Source organism: Eschrichtius robustus, chromosome X (genome assembly GCF_028021215.1).
Source record: "Eschrichtius robustus isolate mEscRob2 chromosome X, mEscRob2.pri, whole genome shotgun sequence".
NCBI lineage: Eukaryota > Metazoa > Chordata > Mammalia > Artiodactyla > Eschrichtiidae > Eschrichtius > Eschrichtius robustus.
The window spans coordinates 96,750,221-96,769,776 of NC_090845.1; the positions used below are offsets into that span (position 1 = coordinate 96,750,221).

General features: G+C 35.1%; 1 protein-coding gene across 1 annotated transcript in view; it reads left to right on the plus strand.

The window, feature by feature from the left end:
• Positions 1-19,556, plus strand: part of COL4A5 (collagen type IV alpha 5 chain) — a 250,955-nt gene that overhangs the window by 178,942 nt on the left and 52,457 nt on the right. Inside the window, exons 26-32 of the mRNA XM_068532465.1 lie at positions 540-632; positions 720-824; positions 5,539-5,636; positions 6,918-7,068; positions 12,658-12,771; positions 18,304-18,471; positions 19,319-19,408. Coding sequence (XP_068388566.1) covers positions 540-632; positions 720-824; positions 5,539-5,636; positions 6,918-7,068; positions 12,658-12,771; positions 18,304-18,471; positions 19,319-19,408 — 819 coding nt within the window. The remainder of the gene's footprint in view (positions 1-539; positions 633-719; positions 825-5,538; positions 5,637-6,917; positions 7,069-12,657; positions 12,772-18,303; positions 18,472-19,318; positions 19,409-19,556) is intronic.

The window sequence follows — 19,556 nt, forward strand, 5'->3', positions numbered from 1 at the left end:
GCAAAATCTTAATTCACTATGGCTTGCCATTTTCACTCTCTGTATGGTGTCTTTAATGAACAGAAGTCAATTTGAATGTAGTCAAATATATCAACCTTTTCTCTCATGGTTAGTGCTTTTTATGTCATGTTTAAGAAATCCATCTTTGTCCTGAGCCTATTTCAAATTCTTATTTCAATAAATGAGAAGTAGTTGTACTTGGACTTTGCACACATAAAACCTTAAAGTACCACTAGTTAACCAAAAAGAAGTATTTTTCTTTTGACCTACATTTAGAAAATATTTTTATAGATGCCTAATATTTTTATAGATGCCATCTTCATGGAAACCCTTAAAACTGTCATTTACTTTTCTCTTTGAAATTTCATCCTTCTGTTTAGTATCTTCCTTGAAAATATATATAGGATTGTTTTTCTCGTGGATTTTTGTTAGTTTGAATTTTTAGAAGATTGTAAGTACTTTCTTTTTTGTTTTAATTAGTGGAGATCTTTAGTCAAGTGAACACTTCCCATTCACTATTAATTCCCACTTGTTCTTAGGTCCTAAAGGTGATCCAGGTCAGACCATAACACAGCCAGGGAAGCCTGGCTTGCCTGGTAAACCAGGCAGAGATGGTGAAGTAGGTCTTCCAGGTATGTGAGGAATTTATTTGACCATGTCTTCAACACTTGTTGGTTTCTTTCTTTGGCTACTTCCAAAAAACTGCTGTTTCTCCGTAGGTGAACCTGGACTCCCAGGCCAGCCAGGCTTGCCAGGTATACCTGGTAGCAAAGGAGAACCAGGTATCCCTGGAATCGGGCTTCCTGGACCACCTGGTCCCAAAGGTATGTAGGACTGGGTAGCAGGCAAGGTAGGTTAGCTGGTTAGTATGATATTATTCTTTGATATAGTTCACACAACAGATAAAGTATATTCGTGCAACTTTTTTCTATGTGCAATAAAGAATGTAAGGGAAAAGTCACAGCATGTATGTACTATAGTTTCATTGTCTTTATGTAAAACATTCTAGACAAGGAAATATCAAAATCCTAGATATGCAAAAATGACATACAAGCTTTAAAAATCACAGTAATTATTGTCTTTTGTGTTCACCACTGTATTTTCAGGGCTCAGAAAAGTCCCTGGCACATATTAAGTGCTCAATAGATATTTGTTAAATGAATGGATTGTATTAAACAGAAAACAGATTTATTGCACACATATATCCAAGTAATGTTTTATCCTAAATCATATTCTCTTGATTTACTGAAATTTTTAGGGCTGTTGCTTCAGTTATGCTTTATTCTTCACAGAATTTCTTTTCTCATGAAAGGCAAGAGTGTGCACTGGTCTGAGAGCAGTGCTTAAACATGTCCTTACTCATTTATACTAAATGACTTCAAGAGTCAGATTTGATTTGTTGTGTATATATGTGTATAATATCTGCAATTTTTTTAATATCTTTATTGGAGTATAATTGCTTTACAATGGTGTGTTAGTTTCTGCTTTATAACAAAGTGAATCAGCTATACATATACATATATCCCCATATCTCTTCCCTCTTGCATCTCCCTCCCTCCCACCCTCCCTATTCCACCCCTCTAGGTTCACAAAGCACCGAGCTGATCTCCCTGTGCCATGTGGCTGCTTCCCACTAGCTATCTGTTTTACATTTGGTAGTGTATATATGTCCATGCCACTCTCTCACTTCGTCCCAGCTTGCCCTTCCCCCTCCCTGTGTCCTCAAGTCCATCCTCTACGTCTGTGTCTTTATTCCTGTCCTGCCCCTAGGTTCTTCGTAACCATTTTTTTTTTTAGATTCCATATATATGTGTTAGCATACAGTATTTGTTTTTCTCTTTCTGACTTGCTTCACTCTGTATGACAGACTCTAGGTCCATGCAGCTCACTACAAATAACTCAATTTTGTTTCTTTTTATGGCTGAGTAATATTCCATTGTATATATGTGCCACATCTTTATCCATTCATCTGTCGATGGACATTTAGGTTGCTTCCATGTCCTGGCTATTGTAAATAGTGCTGAAATGAACATTGTAGTACATGACTCTTTTTGAATTATGGTTTTCCCAGGGTATATGCCCAGTAGTGGGATTGCTGGGTCATATGGTAGTTCTATTTTTAGTTTTTTGAGGAACCTCCATACTGTTCACCATAGTGGCTGTATCAATTTACATTCCCACCAACAGTGCAAGGGGCTTCCCTTTTCTCCACACCCTCTCCAGCATTTATTGTTTGTAGAGTTTTTGATGATGGCCATTCTGACTGATGTGAGGTGATACCTCATTGTCGTTTTGATTTGCATTTCTCTAATGATTAGTGATGTTGAGCATCCTTTCATGTGTTTGTTGGGAATCTGTATATCTTCTTTGGAGAAATGTCTATTTAGGTCTTCTGCCCATTTTTGGATTGGGTTGTTTGTTTGTTTTTTTGTTATTGAGCTGCATGAGCTGCTTGAAAATTTTGGAGATTAATCCTTTGCCAGTTGCTTCATTTGCAAATATTATCTCCCATTCTGAGGGTTGTCTTTTGGTCTTGTTTATGGTTTCCTTTGCTGTGCAAAAGCTTTTAAGTTTCATTAGGTCCCATTTGTTTATTTTTGTTTTTATTTCCATTTCTCTAGGAGGTGGGTCAAAAAGTATCTTGCTGTGATTTATGTCATAGAGGGTTCTGCCTATGCTTTCCTCTAAGAGTTTTATAGTGTCTGGCCTGACCTTTAGGTCTTTAATCCATTTTGAGTTTATTTTTGTGTATGGTGTTAGGGAGTGTTCTAATTTCATTCTTTTACATGTAGCTGTCCAGTTTTCCCAGCACCACTTATTGAAGAGGCTGTCTTTTCTCCATTGTATACTCTTGCCTCCTTTATCAAAAATAAGGTGACCATATGTGCATGGGTTTACCTCTGGGCTTTCAATCCTGTTCCATTGGCCTATATTTCTGTTTTTGTGCCAGTACCATACTGTATTCATTACTGTAGCTTTGTAGTACAGTCTGAAATCAGGGAGTCTGATTCCTCCAGCTCCATTTTTTCTTTCTCAAGATTGCTTTTGCTATTCGGGTCTTTTGTGTTTCCATACAAATTGTGAAATTTTTTGTTCTAGTTCTGTGAAAAATGCCATTGGTAGTTTGATAGGGATTGCATTGAATCTGTAGATTGCTTTGGGTAGTATAGTCATTTTCACAGTGTTGATTCTTCTAATCCAAGGGCATGGTATACCTCTCCATCTGTTTGTATCATCTTTAATTTCTTTCATCAGTGTCTTATAGTTTTCTGCATACAGGTCTTTTGTCTCCTTAGGTAGGTTTATTCCTAGGTGTTTTATTCTTTTTGTTGCAGTGGTAAATGGGAGTATTTCCTTAATTTCTCTTTCAGATTTTTCATCATTTGTGTATAGGAATGCCATAGATTTCTGTGCATTACTTTTGTATCCTGCTACTTTACCAAATTCATTGATTAGCTCTAGTAGTTTTCTGGTAGCATCTTTAGGATTCTCTATGTGTAGTATCATGTCATCTGCAAACAGTGACAGCTTTACTTCTTCTTTTCCCATTTGGCTTCCTTTTATTTCTTTGTCTTCTCTGATTGCTGTGGCTAAAACTTCCAAAACTATGTTGAATAATAGTGGTGAGAGTGGCCAACCTTGTTCCTGATCTTAGAGGCAATGGTTTCAGTTTTTCACCATTGAGAACGATGTTGGCTGTGGGTTTGTCATATATGGGCTTTATTATGTTGAAGTAAGTTCCCTCTATGCCTACTTTCTGGAGGGTTTTTATCGTAAATGGGTGTTGAATTTTGTCAAAAGCTTTTTCTGCATCTATTGAGATGATCATATGGTTTTTCTCCTTCAATTTGTTAATATGGTTTATCACATAGATTGATTTGTGTATATTGAAGAATCCTTGCATTCCTGGGATAAACCCCACTTGATCATGGTGTATGATCTTTTTAATGTGCTGTTGGATTCTGTTTGCTAGTATTTTGTTGAGGATTTTTGCATCTATGTTCATCAGTGATATTGGCCTGTAGTTTTCTTTCTTTGTGACATCTTGGTCTAGTTTTGGTATCAGGGTGATGGTGGCCTCTTAGAATGAGTTTGGGAGGGTTCCTCCCTCTGTTATATTTTGAAAGAGTTTGAGAAGGATAGGTGTTAGCTCTTTTCTAAATGTTTGAAAGAATTCTCCTGTGAAGCCATCTGGTCCTGGGCTTTTTTTTGTGGGAAGATTTTTAATCACAGTCTCAATTTCAGTGCTTGTGACTGGTCTGTTTATATTTTCTATTTCTTCCTGGTTCAGTCTCGGAAGGTTGTGCCTTTCTAAGAATTTGTCCATTTCTTCCAGGTTGTCCATTTTATTGGCATAGAGTTGCTTGTTGTAATCTCTCATGATCCTTTGTATTTCTGCAGTCAGTTGTTGATTCTCCTTTTTCATTTCTAATTCTATTGATTTGAGTCTTCTCCCTTTTTTTCTTGATGAGTCTGGCTAATGGTTTGTCAATTTTGTTTATCTTCTCTAAGAACTGGCTTTTAGTTTTATTGATCTTTTCTATTGTGTCCTTCATTTCTTTTTCATTTATTCCTGATCTGATCTTTATGATTTCTTATCTTCTGCTAACTTTGGGTTTTTTGTTCTTCTTTCTCTAATTGCTTTAGATGTAATGTTAGGTTGTTTATTTGAGATTTTTCTTGTTTCTTGAGGTAGGATTGTATTGCTATATACTTCCCTCTTATAGGTACTTTTGCTGCATCCCATAGGTTTTGGGTCATCGTGTTGTCATTGTCATTTGTTTCTAGGTATTTTTTAATTTCCTCTTTGATTTCTTTAGTGATCTCTTGGTTATTTAGTAGTGTATTGTTTAGCCTCCATGTGTTTGTTTTTTTTACAGATTTTTTCCTGTAGTTGATATCTAGTCTCATAGTGTTGTGGTTGGAAAAGATACTTGGTACGATTTCAATTTTCTTAAATTTACCGAAGCTTGATTTGGGACCCAAGATATGATCTATCCTGGAGAATGTTCCACAAGCACTTGAGAGGAAAGTGTATTCTGTTGTTTTTGGATGGAATGTCCTCTAAATATCAATTAAGTCCATCTTGTTTAATGTGTCATTTAAAGCTTGTGGTTCCTTATTTATTTTCTGCAATTGTTTTTAGCTCACTTCCAGAATTATGTAGTAGGTCTTTTATCATACTGTATCCAGATGTAAGCAGAAGAAAAGTTTCTCTGCATTTTTGTGTTGGATTCATTCCTTAATTTTAGTTCTATCTCATTGGTAATAGCTTTGATTTTCCTTAGAAAAGCATATCTTCCACACACATTAGTCCTATATGACAATAATAGGGGACCATATGGTGATTGAGAGAGAATATCTGGTGTCTGTAAGGCTTAGTCTGAAGTAGTCATCCAGAATGTCATTGTGGTTTTACCATCTTACTGTAGTCACTAAGCATGATTGAATAGGGTGAAAATGTGAGTTTGGGGGTTTGGGTATCTTTCTTACAGTGTCTTCTCTTTGGAGATTAAAAAATGACTTCTAATTTTACAGGTTTTCCTGGAATTCCAGGACCTCCAGGAGCACCTGGGACACCTGGAAGAATTGGTCTAGAAGGTCCTTCTGGGCCACCAGGCTTTCCAGGACTAAAGGTCTGAGACATTTTAATTTACTTTTTCTTCTTTTTCTATTCCCCCTACCTTCCTTAGCCTTCTCTATTTTGATTTAGACATCATCCCAAGTCTTCACTGTATAAATAAAACTTAACTTATTGTATTTTTATTTAAAAATATTTAATTCCAAACACTTTTTAATAGTCCAAGGGGTCAAATTTGAAGCAAAAAAAAAAAGAAGTTTCTGAACCTGTTTAGAGTGACTGGTTATATGATGAGATGAGATGAGAGAATACAATCATCAGCTTCCCCTGTGCTTTTCTGTAGTACCATCATTCCATTTAATCTCTGTCCATGTCTGTGTGATGTTTGGTTGAAATGGTGTTGAATATCATGTCAAGTACTTCTCATACTTTTCCCCTCTGTCCCAACTCCATCCCAGATACATAATGCAAATCATTGCTATCGACTTAGTACTAATAATGGTACTATGTTTGAGTTGGTTTCTATTCCTCTTACTACATTTTAGCTAATCTAAAATTTTCCTTAGTCAGTCTTCAGCAAACTGCCATGGTACGTAATTATCCTAACTGTTCCTGTATTTTCTCTGTGCTTAATTAATTTAAACTTCCTGTGTTTTTATGATTACTATCAATAACTTTTTTCCATGGGAAGAAAAATTGACCATGGCCACAGTTCTCGTGAGAAATCACTTCTCTATTGATTGTTTTTATTTTATTATTAACCTTTTCAAATGAACGCAAAAGTAAAAGGAATAATACAGTGAACTTTCATATATCTATCACTCAGATTCCAAATTATCAAGATTTTATCATATTTGCTTCATCTACGCTTTTTTCCTTTGCTGAAGTATTTGAACCCAAATCTCAATATTGTGTCATTTCACCTGTAAATATCTATACTTCAGTATTCATCTCTAAGTAAACACATTATATAGAAAACCCACAATTCTGTTATCATACTTGGTCAAATTTAAAATAATCATCTAATACAGTACCCAGTCTGTAATCACATTTCATCACTTCGGTTCTTTAATCTCATGCTGTCTCAGTTATTTCTTTCTTGTCCTGAAACCAGACCAAATAATTCAATTTGTTTTACTAAGCCCAGTTTCCTCTCCTTCCAGATGTTCTGTCCTGCATACCAATTACTTTTCATTTAATTATCCTACTCCCTTTACCATGGAGGGGGGGCGGGAATATTACCTTGTATTTTCTGCTTTAAATTCTCTATAGTAAACAGTAAACACCAAGAAAGTCATGGGAGTTTTTGTTGTGTTTTATCATGTGTATGCTCAAGGGAGAACCAGGATTTGGGCTACCTGGGCCACCTGGGCCTCCAGGACTCCCAGGTTTCAAAGGAATACTTGGTCCAAAAGGGGATCGTGGTTTCCCAGGACCTCAAGGTCCTCCAGGACAAGCTGGCTTGGATGGGCTACCTGGACCAAAAGGTACGGAGGCTGTTGCTACTTCTCAATTTGCTTTTAAATTTATGGAAATTGAAACTGTTGTGACAGTTTATGGGTGATAATCCCAATTAACTAGAAAGCCCATGCTGCCACTCTATCATGGCTTTTTTTTTTTAATCCTCCATTGGTATATGTTGTGTTTTATTTCATTGTATAGATGATACAATCATATATGTATTGAAGTAACACTTTTGTAAAAGTCTTCCCTTTACCCCATATCCATCCACTATGTGCCTCCCCATCCCACATGTAGCCATTTTTTAGTTACTTATTTATCCTTCTGGTGTTCCTTCATACGAATACAAGCCAATAAGAATATATATATACATATATATAGTTTAACATCTTTATTGGCGTATAATTGCTTTACAATGGTGTGTTAGTTTCTGTTTTATAACAAAGTGAATCAGCTATACATATACATATATCCCCATATCTCCTCCCTCTTGCGTCTCCCTCCCACCCTCCCTATCCCACCCCTCTAGGTGGTCACAAAGCACCGAGCTGATCTCCCTGTGCTAAAGAAGAATATATATATTTTTATTCTCTACCTTTCTCAAAAGATAGAGTACTACCTTTTGCACTTTACTTATTTCATTTAACTTTATATTCTAGAGAATCCTCCATGTTAGTACATAGAGATTGTGATTTTTTAAAAATAGTTGCCTAGTATTGAATTGCTTGGGCATGCCATGGTTTATTCTACCAGTTGCTAGTTGCTAGACTGTGTTTTTGGCAATATTTTCTTATTAGAAATAATGCCACACTGAATAATCTTGCATACATGTTATTTCATGTGTGTACAGGTGTAATGTTAGAATAGAGTAATAAAAATGGGTTTTCTGAATGGAAGGGCAAATGCATTTCTAGATATTGACTGATTCCTCTCCATTTGTACCTTTTTACACTCCCCCCAAAAATGTATGTGCGTGCTTGTTTCCCCACAGCCTTGCTAAATGAGTATGTTGATAAACTCTTGGATTTTTGCCAAACTGTTGGAAACAAGTAGGTATATCGGTATAGTTTTTTAAATATTTTATTGTGAAAAATCTCAAACTCAGAAAAATTAACAAGAATTGTACAGTGAAAACCCATCTATCTACCACCTAGATTCTACAATTCACATTTTATCTCTCTGCCAACATTTAATTTTAAAAATTTTTTTATATATAGCAAAGTAGAAAGAATTTTACAGTGACTACTGTATACCCACCATTGATATTCTACTATCAACATTTTACTATGCATGATTTGTCACGTATTTGTTCATCCCTTTCTCCTTTCATTGACTTATTTTTAATGCATTTCAAAGTAAATTACAATTGCAATGCACTTCTCCCTAAATACTGCAGCATGCATGTCTATGGTTGTTCTTTTTCTTTTGATACACTACCAAATGTAAAATAGATAGCTAGTGGGAAGCAGCCACATAGCACAGGGAGATCAGCTCGGTGCTTTGTGACCACCTGGAGGGGTGGGATAGGGAGGGTGGGAGGGAGATGCAAGAGGGAAGAGATGTGGGGATATATGTATATGTATAACTGATTCATTTTGTTATAAAGCAGAAACTAACACACCATTGTAAAGCAGTTATACTCCAATAAAGATGTTAAAAAAAATGAAATGTGCAAATCTTAAGGGTACATTTTCTGGATTTTAACAGATGCATACTCCTGTTTAACCAAACCCCTATCAAGATATGATCCCAGAAATTTCCCTTTCGCCCCTTTCCTCAGTCCTAACCCCAACATCCACAGTGGCAACCATACAGTAATGATTTTTTTCATCAAAAATTAATTCTACCTGTTCTAGAAATCCTTTGGAATTATACAGCATGTACTTTCTTTGTAAGGCTTCCTTCACTCAGATTACTGTTTTTGAGATTCATTCATGTTGTTGTGTTTATCAGTAGTCCTTTATTTTTTTTCATGAGCATTTCATTTTATAAGTATACCAAAGTTTGTTTATCCATTCTCTGTTGATGGACACCTGGACTGTGTCAAAGTGTTTGGCTATTATGAGTGAAACTCTTAAGAACATTCTTTTACAACTTTTTTTTAATGGATATGTGCTTTCATTATGCTTGAGTAAATACCTAAGAGTAGAATTGTTGGGTCATAAGACAGGTGCATGTTAGTTGTATAAGACACTACTAGACCTTTTTCAGGGAACCCTTGTACATCGTTGGTAGGAATGTAAATTGGTACGCCCACTGTAGAAAACAGTATGGAAGTTTCTCAAAAAACTAAAAGTAGAACTACCATATGATCCAGCGATCCCACTCCTGGGCATATATCCAGAGAAAACCATAATTCAGAATGACACATGCACCCCAAAGTTCATTGCAGCACTATTTACAATAGCCAGGTCATGAAAGCAACCTAAATGCCCATCAGCAGATGAATGGATAAAGAAGATGTGGCACAGATATACAATGGAATATTACTCAACCATAAAAATGAATGAAATTGTGCCATTTGCAACAACATGAATGGACTTGGAGGGTGTTATGCTTAGTGAAATAAGTCAGACAGAGAAAGACAAATACTGTATGATAGAACTTATATGTAGAATCTAAAAAATAAGACAAAATAGTGAATATAACAAACAGGAAACAGTCTCACAGAAATAGAGAACAAACTAGTGGTTACCGGTGGGGAGAGGGAAGGGGCAGGGGTAAGATAGGGTAGGGGATTAAGAGGTACAAACTACTATGTACTATAAAATAAATAAGCTACAAGGATATATTGTACAGCACAGGGAGAATAGAGCCAATATTTTATAATAACTATAAATGGAGTATAACCTTTAAAATTGTGAATCACTATGTTGTGCACCTGAAACTTATATAATATTGTAAATCAACTATAACTCAATAATAGAAAAAAGAAATTACTAGACCTTTTCCCAAAATGGTTGTATCATTTTCTAACCAATACGGTATGAAAGTTTCAGTTGTTCCACATTCTCTCCAACATTTGGTTTTATCAGTCTTTTCATTTTTGAATTTTAGTAGGTATGTAGGTAACGTATTTTGGCTTTAGTTTGCATTTCCCTGATGACTAATGATGTTGAGCTCTTTTACATGTACTAGTGAATTATTTACATATTCAGATATTTTTCCCACTTTAAAATATGGGTTGTTTCTCTTTTTATTGTTAAGTTGGAAGTGACCTTTACGTATCCTGCATACTGGTTCTTTGTCAAATACATGTTTATGAGTATTTTATCCCTATCTGGCTTGCCTAGTGTATTTTGATGAGCAAAAGTTTTAATTTTATTTGATTTTTCATTTATCAATTTTTTTCTTATTTGATTATTATTTTCTGTGTTTTATCTAAAAAAACTTTCCCTGTTCCAAAGTTGCAAATATATTCTTTTTTATTTTGTAAATTTTATAGTTTTAGCTTTTATGTTGGAGACTATCATCCATTTGAAATAATTTTTGCTTAGCATCATTTATTTAAAATAGCTCCCTCCTCATTGGATTATTTTGGTGTCTGTGTCAAAAATCAAATGGCTGTTTATGTGTGGGTGTATTTCTGTGCTGTCAGTTCTGCTTATCTATCTTACTACCCTTAAGTTCCTACCAACTGTTTATATTACAGTAGCTTTGCAGTAAGACTTGATGTCAGGTAATGTAAGTTCTCCAACTTTGTTCTTTTTTAAAAATTTCTTTGGATATACTAGGTCCTTTTCCTTTACTCTCAGGGTAGTTTAAAATTTGTATTTCCATTATTATGGGGGAAATTGACCATCTTTTCATATGTTTAAAGGACATACATATTTTTTCCTGTAAACTGCTCATGTCCTTTGCTCATTTCTTTATTGGTTTCTTCTATCCCCTTGATTTTGATTTCCCTAATTATATATATATGAATAGAATTAGTCTAACTGGTTTGGCAGTTGTTTTTTTTTTTTTTTCCTTTCTGGTTTGCAAGGAACTAGACTCTCCTGGTCAACGTTTTGGCCCCCAGAAAATAATCTGAAGAACCCCATGCTTCTGAAACATGTTGGATTGATTCCTATTAAAGCAATAAAACAGCATAGCCAAATTTAATCAGGCTATATTCTGCCAGCAAGAGCCCCAAACTAACCCAATACAAATTGTTCTCAGATAAGCACTTTTAAAAATACCTTCCTGTCTTTGAGTACACAATTCTGGCCGGCTATAAACTGTAACACTCAAAGTTACAGATAGTGTTTCCCATCAGTTACCTCCCCCAGCTTAAACCTGTGACCCCCAAAACTTGCAGATAGAAACATTTCAAAAGATAAGCTATGTGGCAAACAATCTCCATATGGAAATTACTCACTCATTATACTTTGTTTATGAAAATATCCTTGAGACAGAGGTTGGGAAGAAAGGGGTTGAAGCCCATTTTAAACATCAGCTCTTTATCAAGCATTTGCCTAACCTTTGAAAGGAAGTATAGGATCCCCATATCCTAATAGGAATCATTCTCAAATATTAAAACCTCAGTACAGTTCCTAAGGTGCTAGAAAAAAAAGACTTTGGGGCTTTCTGCCACGTAATTCCTTTATTCCTCAAACATTCATTATGTTCTTATTCTGTGTCTATTACTACTTGAATCGTTAGAAACACAAAGGCATAGACTCCGCTCTTGAAGATCTCAGAGATTGTTGTCTACTATAGGAAAATCTAGGTGGCATCACCATGATAGTGTTTATCTCAACAGGAACTTTTATGAATATGTATCACTAATGTTTTGGACCAATAGACCATAGTCAAAACACAGCAAGCAGATCACAATAAAAGTTCACCCACCAGATATACTTACACAAGTGGCTGGGTATCAGAACTTAGTGACTAAACTATAGGAGAAATTGATACAACATTTTCAAGGCAACATAGTGACCAATTATAAATTAATAAGGCTAATATCCATCAGGAAAGAACTATATGAGGAAGAAAATGTGCTTAAGACTGAACATTGGAATCATTAAACAAAAAAGAAAAAAATGATGACTTTGGAAGCATTCAGTTTACCTCATATGTTACTTTTGTTCAGGACCGCATCTAAGGTGCCTTGGGAAGCTTCATATACAAGGTGACATTTGAACTGAATCTTTAGGGAAGGATGTTCCAGGTAGCAGAAATAACGTGCAAAATATCATTGTGACAAATAGAATGGTGTGTTTGTAAATATTGAAATAAATAAGAAATAAAGTATAATTTGCAAAAAATCTATATCATATCTAGAAATTAATAAAACAAAATGTGCCTAATGTATTTGTGGGAAAAATTAAAACTCTATTATTAACAACTTGAAAAAGGGTAGAATTAATTGGTTGATAAATCATATGTGTAGATGGGAAGAGACAGTCAATTCTCCCCAGATTTGTCTGCAAATATACTGCATTTTCAATGAGAATTCAAGTAGAAATTTTCTGGATATGACATAACTGATTCTGAAACTTGATATTTAGCAAACATATGATAAAACATACTACAAAATCATTGTAATTATAACTTTGTGAACCAATGCTAAAGGCTAGTGACTCAGCTATTGTTGTTTTTAATATCTAAACTATATTTATTCCTTAAAGGTGACATTGGACCAAATGGACAACCTGGGGCAATGGGACCTCCTGGGCTGCCAGGAACAGGTGTTCAGGGACCACCAGGGCCACCAGGAATTCCTGGACCAATAGGTCAACCTGGTAAGATTGGAGTAAATGTGCATTTTGTAGCACTAATTATGTAGAGGTTGATTAGCCCCTCAATAAAGTGTAACCTATGTAACGGTCTTCCAGAAAACAGATTTGAGAGTTAACATGTCCACTTATATAATTATGTAAAAGTGAAAGAGCACAGATCACAACATAAGAGCTACTTTAATCCCTGATATTTCCCCTCCCTGTTAATTTAAAATTGATCTATTAACAACAGTGCAATTTAACAATTGCAATGTGTTGCCGTGGCTTATAATCATTGAGCTAGTCATAGCCTTGGAATCCCAGACCTTCTGGTGCTAATCATTTCAGACCTGAGTAGCTATATGGCATTAATAGACCTTTGTGGAACCTCATAACATTTCTTAGCACATGAGAACTAGGGTTAAAAAAGTCCTTTGAAAAATATTTCTTAGGCATTCTCAATTTTTTAAATAAAACAAGTGAGTTTACTTGAATTTTCTCTTCTTTTGCCCATAAATCAGCATTTACTTTGCAACTCATAAGCACGCTAAGGTTTTTTTTTTAATATGAATACTCAGAAAAGTTTTGTCAGCTTGTAACCTAATAGAGAATCATATGATTCCTCTATGTTTGTGTGAGAGCTTACTCGAGTTTGTGGATTCTGAGCCATCTGGTGATGTGAATTATTTTTATCTTAATCTAGGCTGGCATAGTAAGGGCCACACTTGGGCCAAGATTATGTTATTGCAAATCACTATAATAATATATGAAATTAAAACAAATATGGAACATTTAATCATTCCTTACTTCACATGAATACATCGGATGACTTAAACGCACCGTTCAGATATACATACATTGACTTTGAAACAATGGAATATATTTTCTGACCTTAAATGCCAATAGGTATTTTGTTAGTTATTATGCTAAAAATCTAGAAACACTGATTAACAATATAAAAAGCCTGGAAAGTAAAGGTTATTTTTGCTTATGTCCTATTTTAAACATTTATTTTATGGCACATTATACCTTTTTTTTAGTGGCCCCTAACATGTCACTACTGATTTAGAAATAAGAAAACTTACAGTGTTGCTTTGAACCAGCTTGTTAAAAAGTAAGTGCTTCAACATTCATGAGAAAACCATCTGTCCAACTAGCAGAGGGATCTTGAGAGAAAACAATTAATTTTTAGGGTTGGCTATTATAGTCTTGGCCCGCTGTTTCACAAAATGGCTAAAATGAATTTATCATTTCTGTTGTGTTTTGTCATTTATTTTATTTACCAAAATTGCATGAGGTTTTGGAAGCATTTTGAATTCTTAAATCACAGCTTAGCAAGAATAAAAAGAGACCACTGTTAATACCAATATGAACAAAATAAAAATACATTCATTTGTGCTTTATGCCTTTTCAAATTTAGCTAATACTCTACGATGTTTCATTCATCTAATGTTGTTTCTTTTTAACTGATGGATATATAGGTATATTTATAAAGTCCATATAGAATGGGCAGGGGGAAAAGTAATGATGCTGAATTTAATCTCATCTCTTCCCTCTGTAAATATATATTTTGCTACAGAATTGAAGATCTTTAATATGGTTCAACAAACAAATGAAGTTAACAGCAACTGCCATGAAAATGTATTGAATGCATTCTTATTAATATAGAAATGTTCTCAAATCACAATTTTTTTTTTACCACAGGATGAGCACATTTTATATTTGATAATAGCAACATATACTCACTTTTAAAGTAAATTTTATTTGTTCACCGAAGCAGAATATTATCTTAGTCCGTTTCAAAAATACCATAATTTCTGTTTGTACATCTCAATAACAGGATGATCAGCAAGGCTACTACTAATATCTTGATACACCTGACTTATACTGCATGGCTGAAATCCTAACTACCAATTTTTTTTAATAAGAAGCTTATTAAATATACTTGCTGTGTTTCATTTTGCAGTAGAAAACTTAATGCAAAGTATTCTATGTTGTCATTTCTCCAGAAATATATGCTTTTCAGGCTTTTCTTTTGACTCCAGTTTTCTATTATTTAATTAAGCTTTACTATCTGTCATTCTCTTTTCCAAAGCAGGCTGTACAGTTTAATGCATGTTTATAAGTTAAAGATGTGTTGAATATCAATTCCTCATTTGGCAGTAGAGAAATAAAATTTTTTAAAAATGCCGAGGGACAAGAAACAAAATGCTTTTCATCCCATGCCCTAGTTACCCAGGCAGAAATGGAAGTTGTTGGTTCTTGTTATTTGGTCTGGCCACTAACTAGAAGATAATTGCTTTAGTTAATCTTTTTAGAGGTCAGTTAAATATACTCAATTCCACGTCTACAGATAATACCCTAACCTGAGTTAAATGTGTTGTAACACTTGCCCAGTCTCAGGAACACGTGCATGGCTGAATCAGCTCAGGCTCATCACCACTAATGTGAATCAGAGGAACAAGGAATTAGTCGTGTCATTTTTATAGGTGAAGGAGAGTACATTGTAGTTTTCTAACTTTTGTTGGCTATAAAACCCTTGGGCTGTGTGTGTGTGTGTGTGTGTGTGTGTGTGTGTGTGTATGTAAAGTTTTCACAGATAATGCATGTTTTTGGAATTTTCTTTTTTTTTTTCCATAAACTCATTCCATTTGGCTGCAAATAAATTTAGAGCATTATACACCTCTAATGTACTTAGCCTCTATAGATATATCCATGTAATTCCTTTTATTGTGTAAGGAGATTCAGCAGAGCTTTGAATTTATATTGACTTTCTTCATTCTGGATCTTACCAGGATGCCAATTCCTGACGTAGTCATGGAAAAGATCTATGCTGTGAAAAACGCAGCATAATATCTGTTACTACTACTAATGATAATGCAGAGATCTTTGCCTAGTACATGTAGTTTGCTTAATCATAGACTGCACTAATAAATAATTATTGAGTTATCTGTACCTAACCTGTTACAGTATAAAATCAAGTTTATTTTTAAATTCTAACTAACCTTTAGGAGCTTAAATTCCAAAGTGATCATTCACAGCAATATAAAGATCAGAGGTAAACAAGAGTGTAAAGCTGATCTTCATCAAAAAGTATTACTTTTTGTGAATGTAAATATTTTATTGTGTCTCTGTTGGCAAACACATTTATACTATATGTTATATGAGCATCTGAGCAAATGCCTAAAATAAATTTCTTTACTGATTACTAATATATGTTAGTAGTGAATCAATGTCTAATAAATTCTATTCGTAGACTTTTTGTTCTAATCTTTACATGGTTAGTTTTGTTTCCTAACCTAATGAATCTTTTTGCAACTTGCTTCTGCTTGGGTGGTTCATCTTGCTGCTGAACTGTAACTTCCTGCCTCTTGAACTTCAGGTCTGCCAGGTACTGTAGTTCTCTCTCAAAAGCCTTATCTTTTTCTTTTTTAATATTGAGAATTTATTATATTAGAGCAAATAGAAAATATCATTCAAATATAATAGGATCATCGTAAAAGATGCAAGAGATATTTCATGAAAATGGTTCTGAGAAACTGTAAATAGGATATTTCCTTTGATTTATTAACCTTTGAGCTCTATTGAGGTATAATAGACAAATAGAATTGTAATGTATTTCAAACGTACAATGTTATTATTTGATATATGTATACATGGCGAAAGGATTTTCACAATCAAGTTAACACATCCATCACCTCACATATTTTCCGCTTTCTGTGTGTGAGAACCCTTAAGTTCTACTCTATTAGCAAGTTGCAGTTATACAATACAGTATTATCAATGATAGTCACCATGTTATACATTAAATCCTCAGACCTTATTCATCTTTTTTTTTTTTTCCCAAAAGCCATATCTTAAAGCTTTAAACTTGGAAAACAAGATTTCTCCAGATTGAAGTCTTTGGTTTCTTTTAATTATTTTGTAGAACCGCTCTCTTGGAGCATATTTCAAAGGACTAGTTAGTTATCTTGAAAACTCAGCTATTAAAAACTACTTGGGGCTTCCCTGGTGGCGCAGCGGTTGAGAGTCTGCCTGCCAATGCAGGGAACACGGGTTCGAGCCCTGGTCTGGGAGGATCCCACATGCCGCGGAGCAACTGGGCCCGTGAGCCACAGCTGCTGAGCCTGCGCGTCTGGAGCCTGTGCTCCACAACGGGAGAGGCCGCGACACTGAGAGGCCCGCGCACCGCGATGAAGAGCGGCCCCCGCACGCTGCAAGTCGAAAAAGCCCTCGCACGGAAACGAAGACCCAATGCAGCCAAAAATAAAATAATTAATTAATTAATTAATTAAAAGAAAAAAAAGTAAAAAGAAAAAACTACTTGGGCTGTAGTATAACAATAGACAGTGATTCATGTAGGGCTATAATTGTGCACATGATTAGGTATCTCATCATATTTCATAAATATAATAATATAAAATATCTCTCCCCTTTTAATAATCTTTTTACTATGAAATGGCAGCATTGGAATCATTACTACTGTACCCACTAAATGGAATTCTCTAATCCTCAAAGTGAATTTAATCAGTTTAAAGGCATGCTGGTATATGACATCAAACAGGTCTTAAAATGCCAGCATCTTGCTCTCTTATAAAAATAATTGTCTGTGAATCTTCAACAGTAATAAAATTCGGTCTTATTGTTGAAGGGATGCTTGGAATGGTCACCTGTTTCATCCCGCAGCTTTCAGTCAGTTATGGCACATCCCCATTTAACAGATGAGAACCAACAACATTAAGTGACTTAATAAGTCACGTAGCTGATAGGTATTGGAGTGGGAACTTGCACCGTGGTGTAATTCTTTTCACTAAACATATTCTTTTTTAACCACCTTGTTTTCTGGAGTATATTTTTGCAATGACATATTTTTTCTATAAAATCCTGGCTGGATTACTGTGAAACAGAAGTTAACAACAAAGACTAATAATAATGTATTATTAAAACAACATGTAAAACAAAGCCAAAATAAAGTCAAAAGGGCCCATGTAACTTACTTATTCAGTAATTAATCTTTTTATGGATTATAGATATACATCTTTATAATTCATAATACCTTAGAGCAGTGCAAATCCAAGTGTGGTCAATGGACCAGTGTCGAATTACAAACTGTTTGTTACCAGTCTGCACTGGAATTAGAAGAAGTAGAGAGTAAGCATTTAGAAACTTTTATAGCAGTTTGACAGTGTAATTGTATTTATTGAATATAGTAACCAAAAGGTAGGATTGTATTTTATGTGTCTTTGATTTCTTTATTTTAGTATTTTAGTAATTTTTATTGTGTTTTATGAAAAAAATAGTCCATGATGGACCAGGAATTAAGAAAAGATTGGTCATTCATGAGAAATAATTTCAGAAGCACCTTCTTAGAGAAATATACTTGAGAATCCTAAAGTTTTATTGTTGGTTATTTTCTGCGCATGATGCCAAAAGTATCTCTAACTCACTGTTAGGTTTGTTATATACAGGATTCTATCACTTGTTTGCTAGAAAAATAACCAGATACATCTCTTAAAACTGCTTCAATACTTCTTAATATTGGTTTGTATTAACTAGGCTTGCATGGAATACCAGGAGAGAAGGGGGATCCAGGGCCTCCTGGATTTGATGTTCCAGGACCCCCTGGTGAGAGAGGCAGTCCAGGGATCCCTGGAGCACCAGGTCCTATGGGACCCCCAGGATCACCAGGGTTCCCAGGAAAAGCAGGTGCCTCTGGCTTTCCAGGTAAGTTTTTAGTCTTCCCTGATTTTGGATTCAGGAAATTAAAACTAATATGACTCTGGTATATTACCCTCTTGTACTTTTCTGGATTGACACTATCCTTTAAGGAAAAGTGTTAAATGTCTTTGATTGTAGGAAACTCACTTTGCTATTTGCATTACACTTTTTCTCTCTGAGGGCTCCAGTTATATATTGCTGTGTAACAAATGACCCCAAAATTTAATGATTTAAATCAACCTTTTAATTTTGCTCAAGGTTTGTGGGTCAGGAATTAAGGGATGGCTTGCCAGGGTTGTTTATCTCTGATCCACATGGCATCAGCTGGAGTGGTTGGGGTTGAAGGATCTACTTCTCTGACACCTGAGTGTTCATTGGCCTCCTCACATGGTATCTCATTATCCATAGTGGTACTTCGCATTATGGTAGTATCAGGGTAGCTGCTCTCCTTCCAGGGCAGCTGGCTTCCAAAAGAGAGAATCCCCAAAACTGAAAGTGAGTGTACTAAGAGCCACAGATGGAAGCTGCAAGACTTCTTATGATCTAGCATTGGGAGTCATACAGTGTCACTTAGTCAAGGGTAAGGCACAGAGTCATCCCAAATTCAAGGGGAGAAGGCTACTCTAGGCTGTGTATACTGGGAAGTGTGGTTCATTTGGGGACCATCTTTAGAGACTAACTACCACAATGATATAGGCAGTAGTGGCCACTAAGGTTACAGTAGTTGGAAAGGGGTGAAACTTAGTGCCTTCCCTCCAAGTCTCAATAGTTTTCCAGTTGACATCTTTAAACTTATCTTTTATCTTTCCAAGGTCAAGGAAAGGTAAAAGATACTTATCGATATTCTTAAAAGGTGCCAAAGGTGAAATGGGTATGATGGGACCTCCAGGCCCAACAGGACCTTTGGGAATTCCTGGCAGGAGTGGTGTTCCTGGTCTCAAAGGTAATATTCAGGGTTTGCTGGCAGATGCATGAAAGAAAGAAAATTAAATATTTTACTTTATGTCGATACAGAATATTTTTATTTGACTGCTTTAAAATGAGCAATGCTTACTTGTATTTTGTTTCTTGTATTTTCATGGCATTTAAAT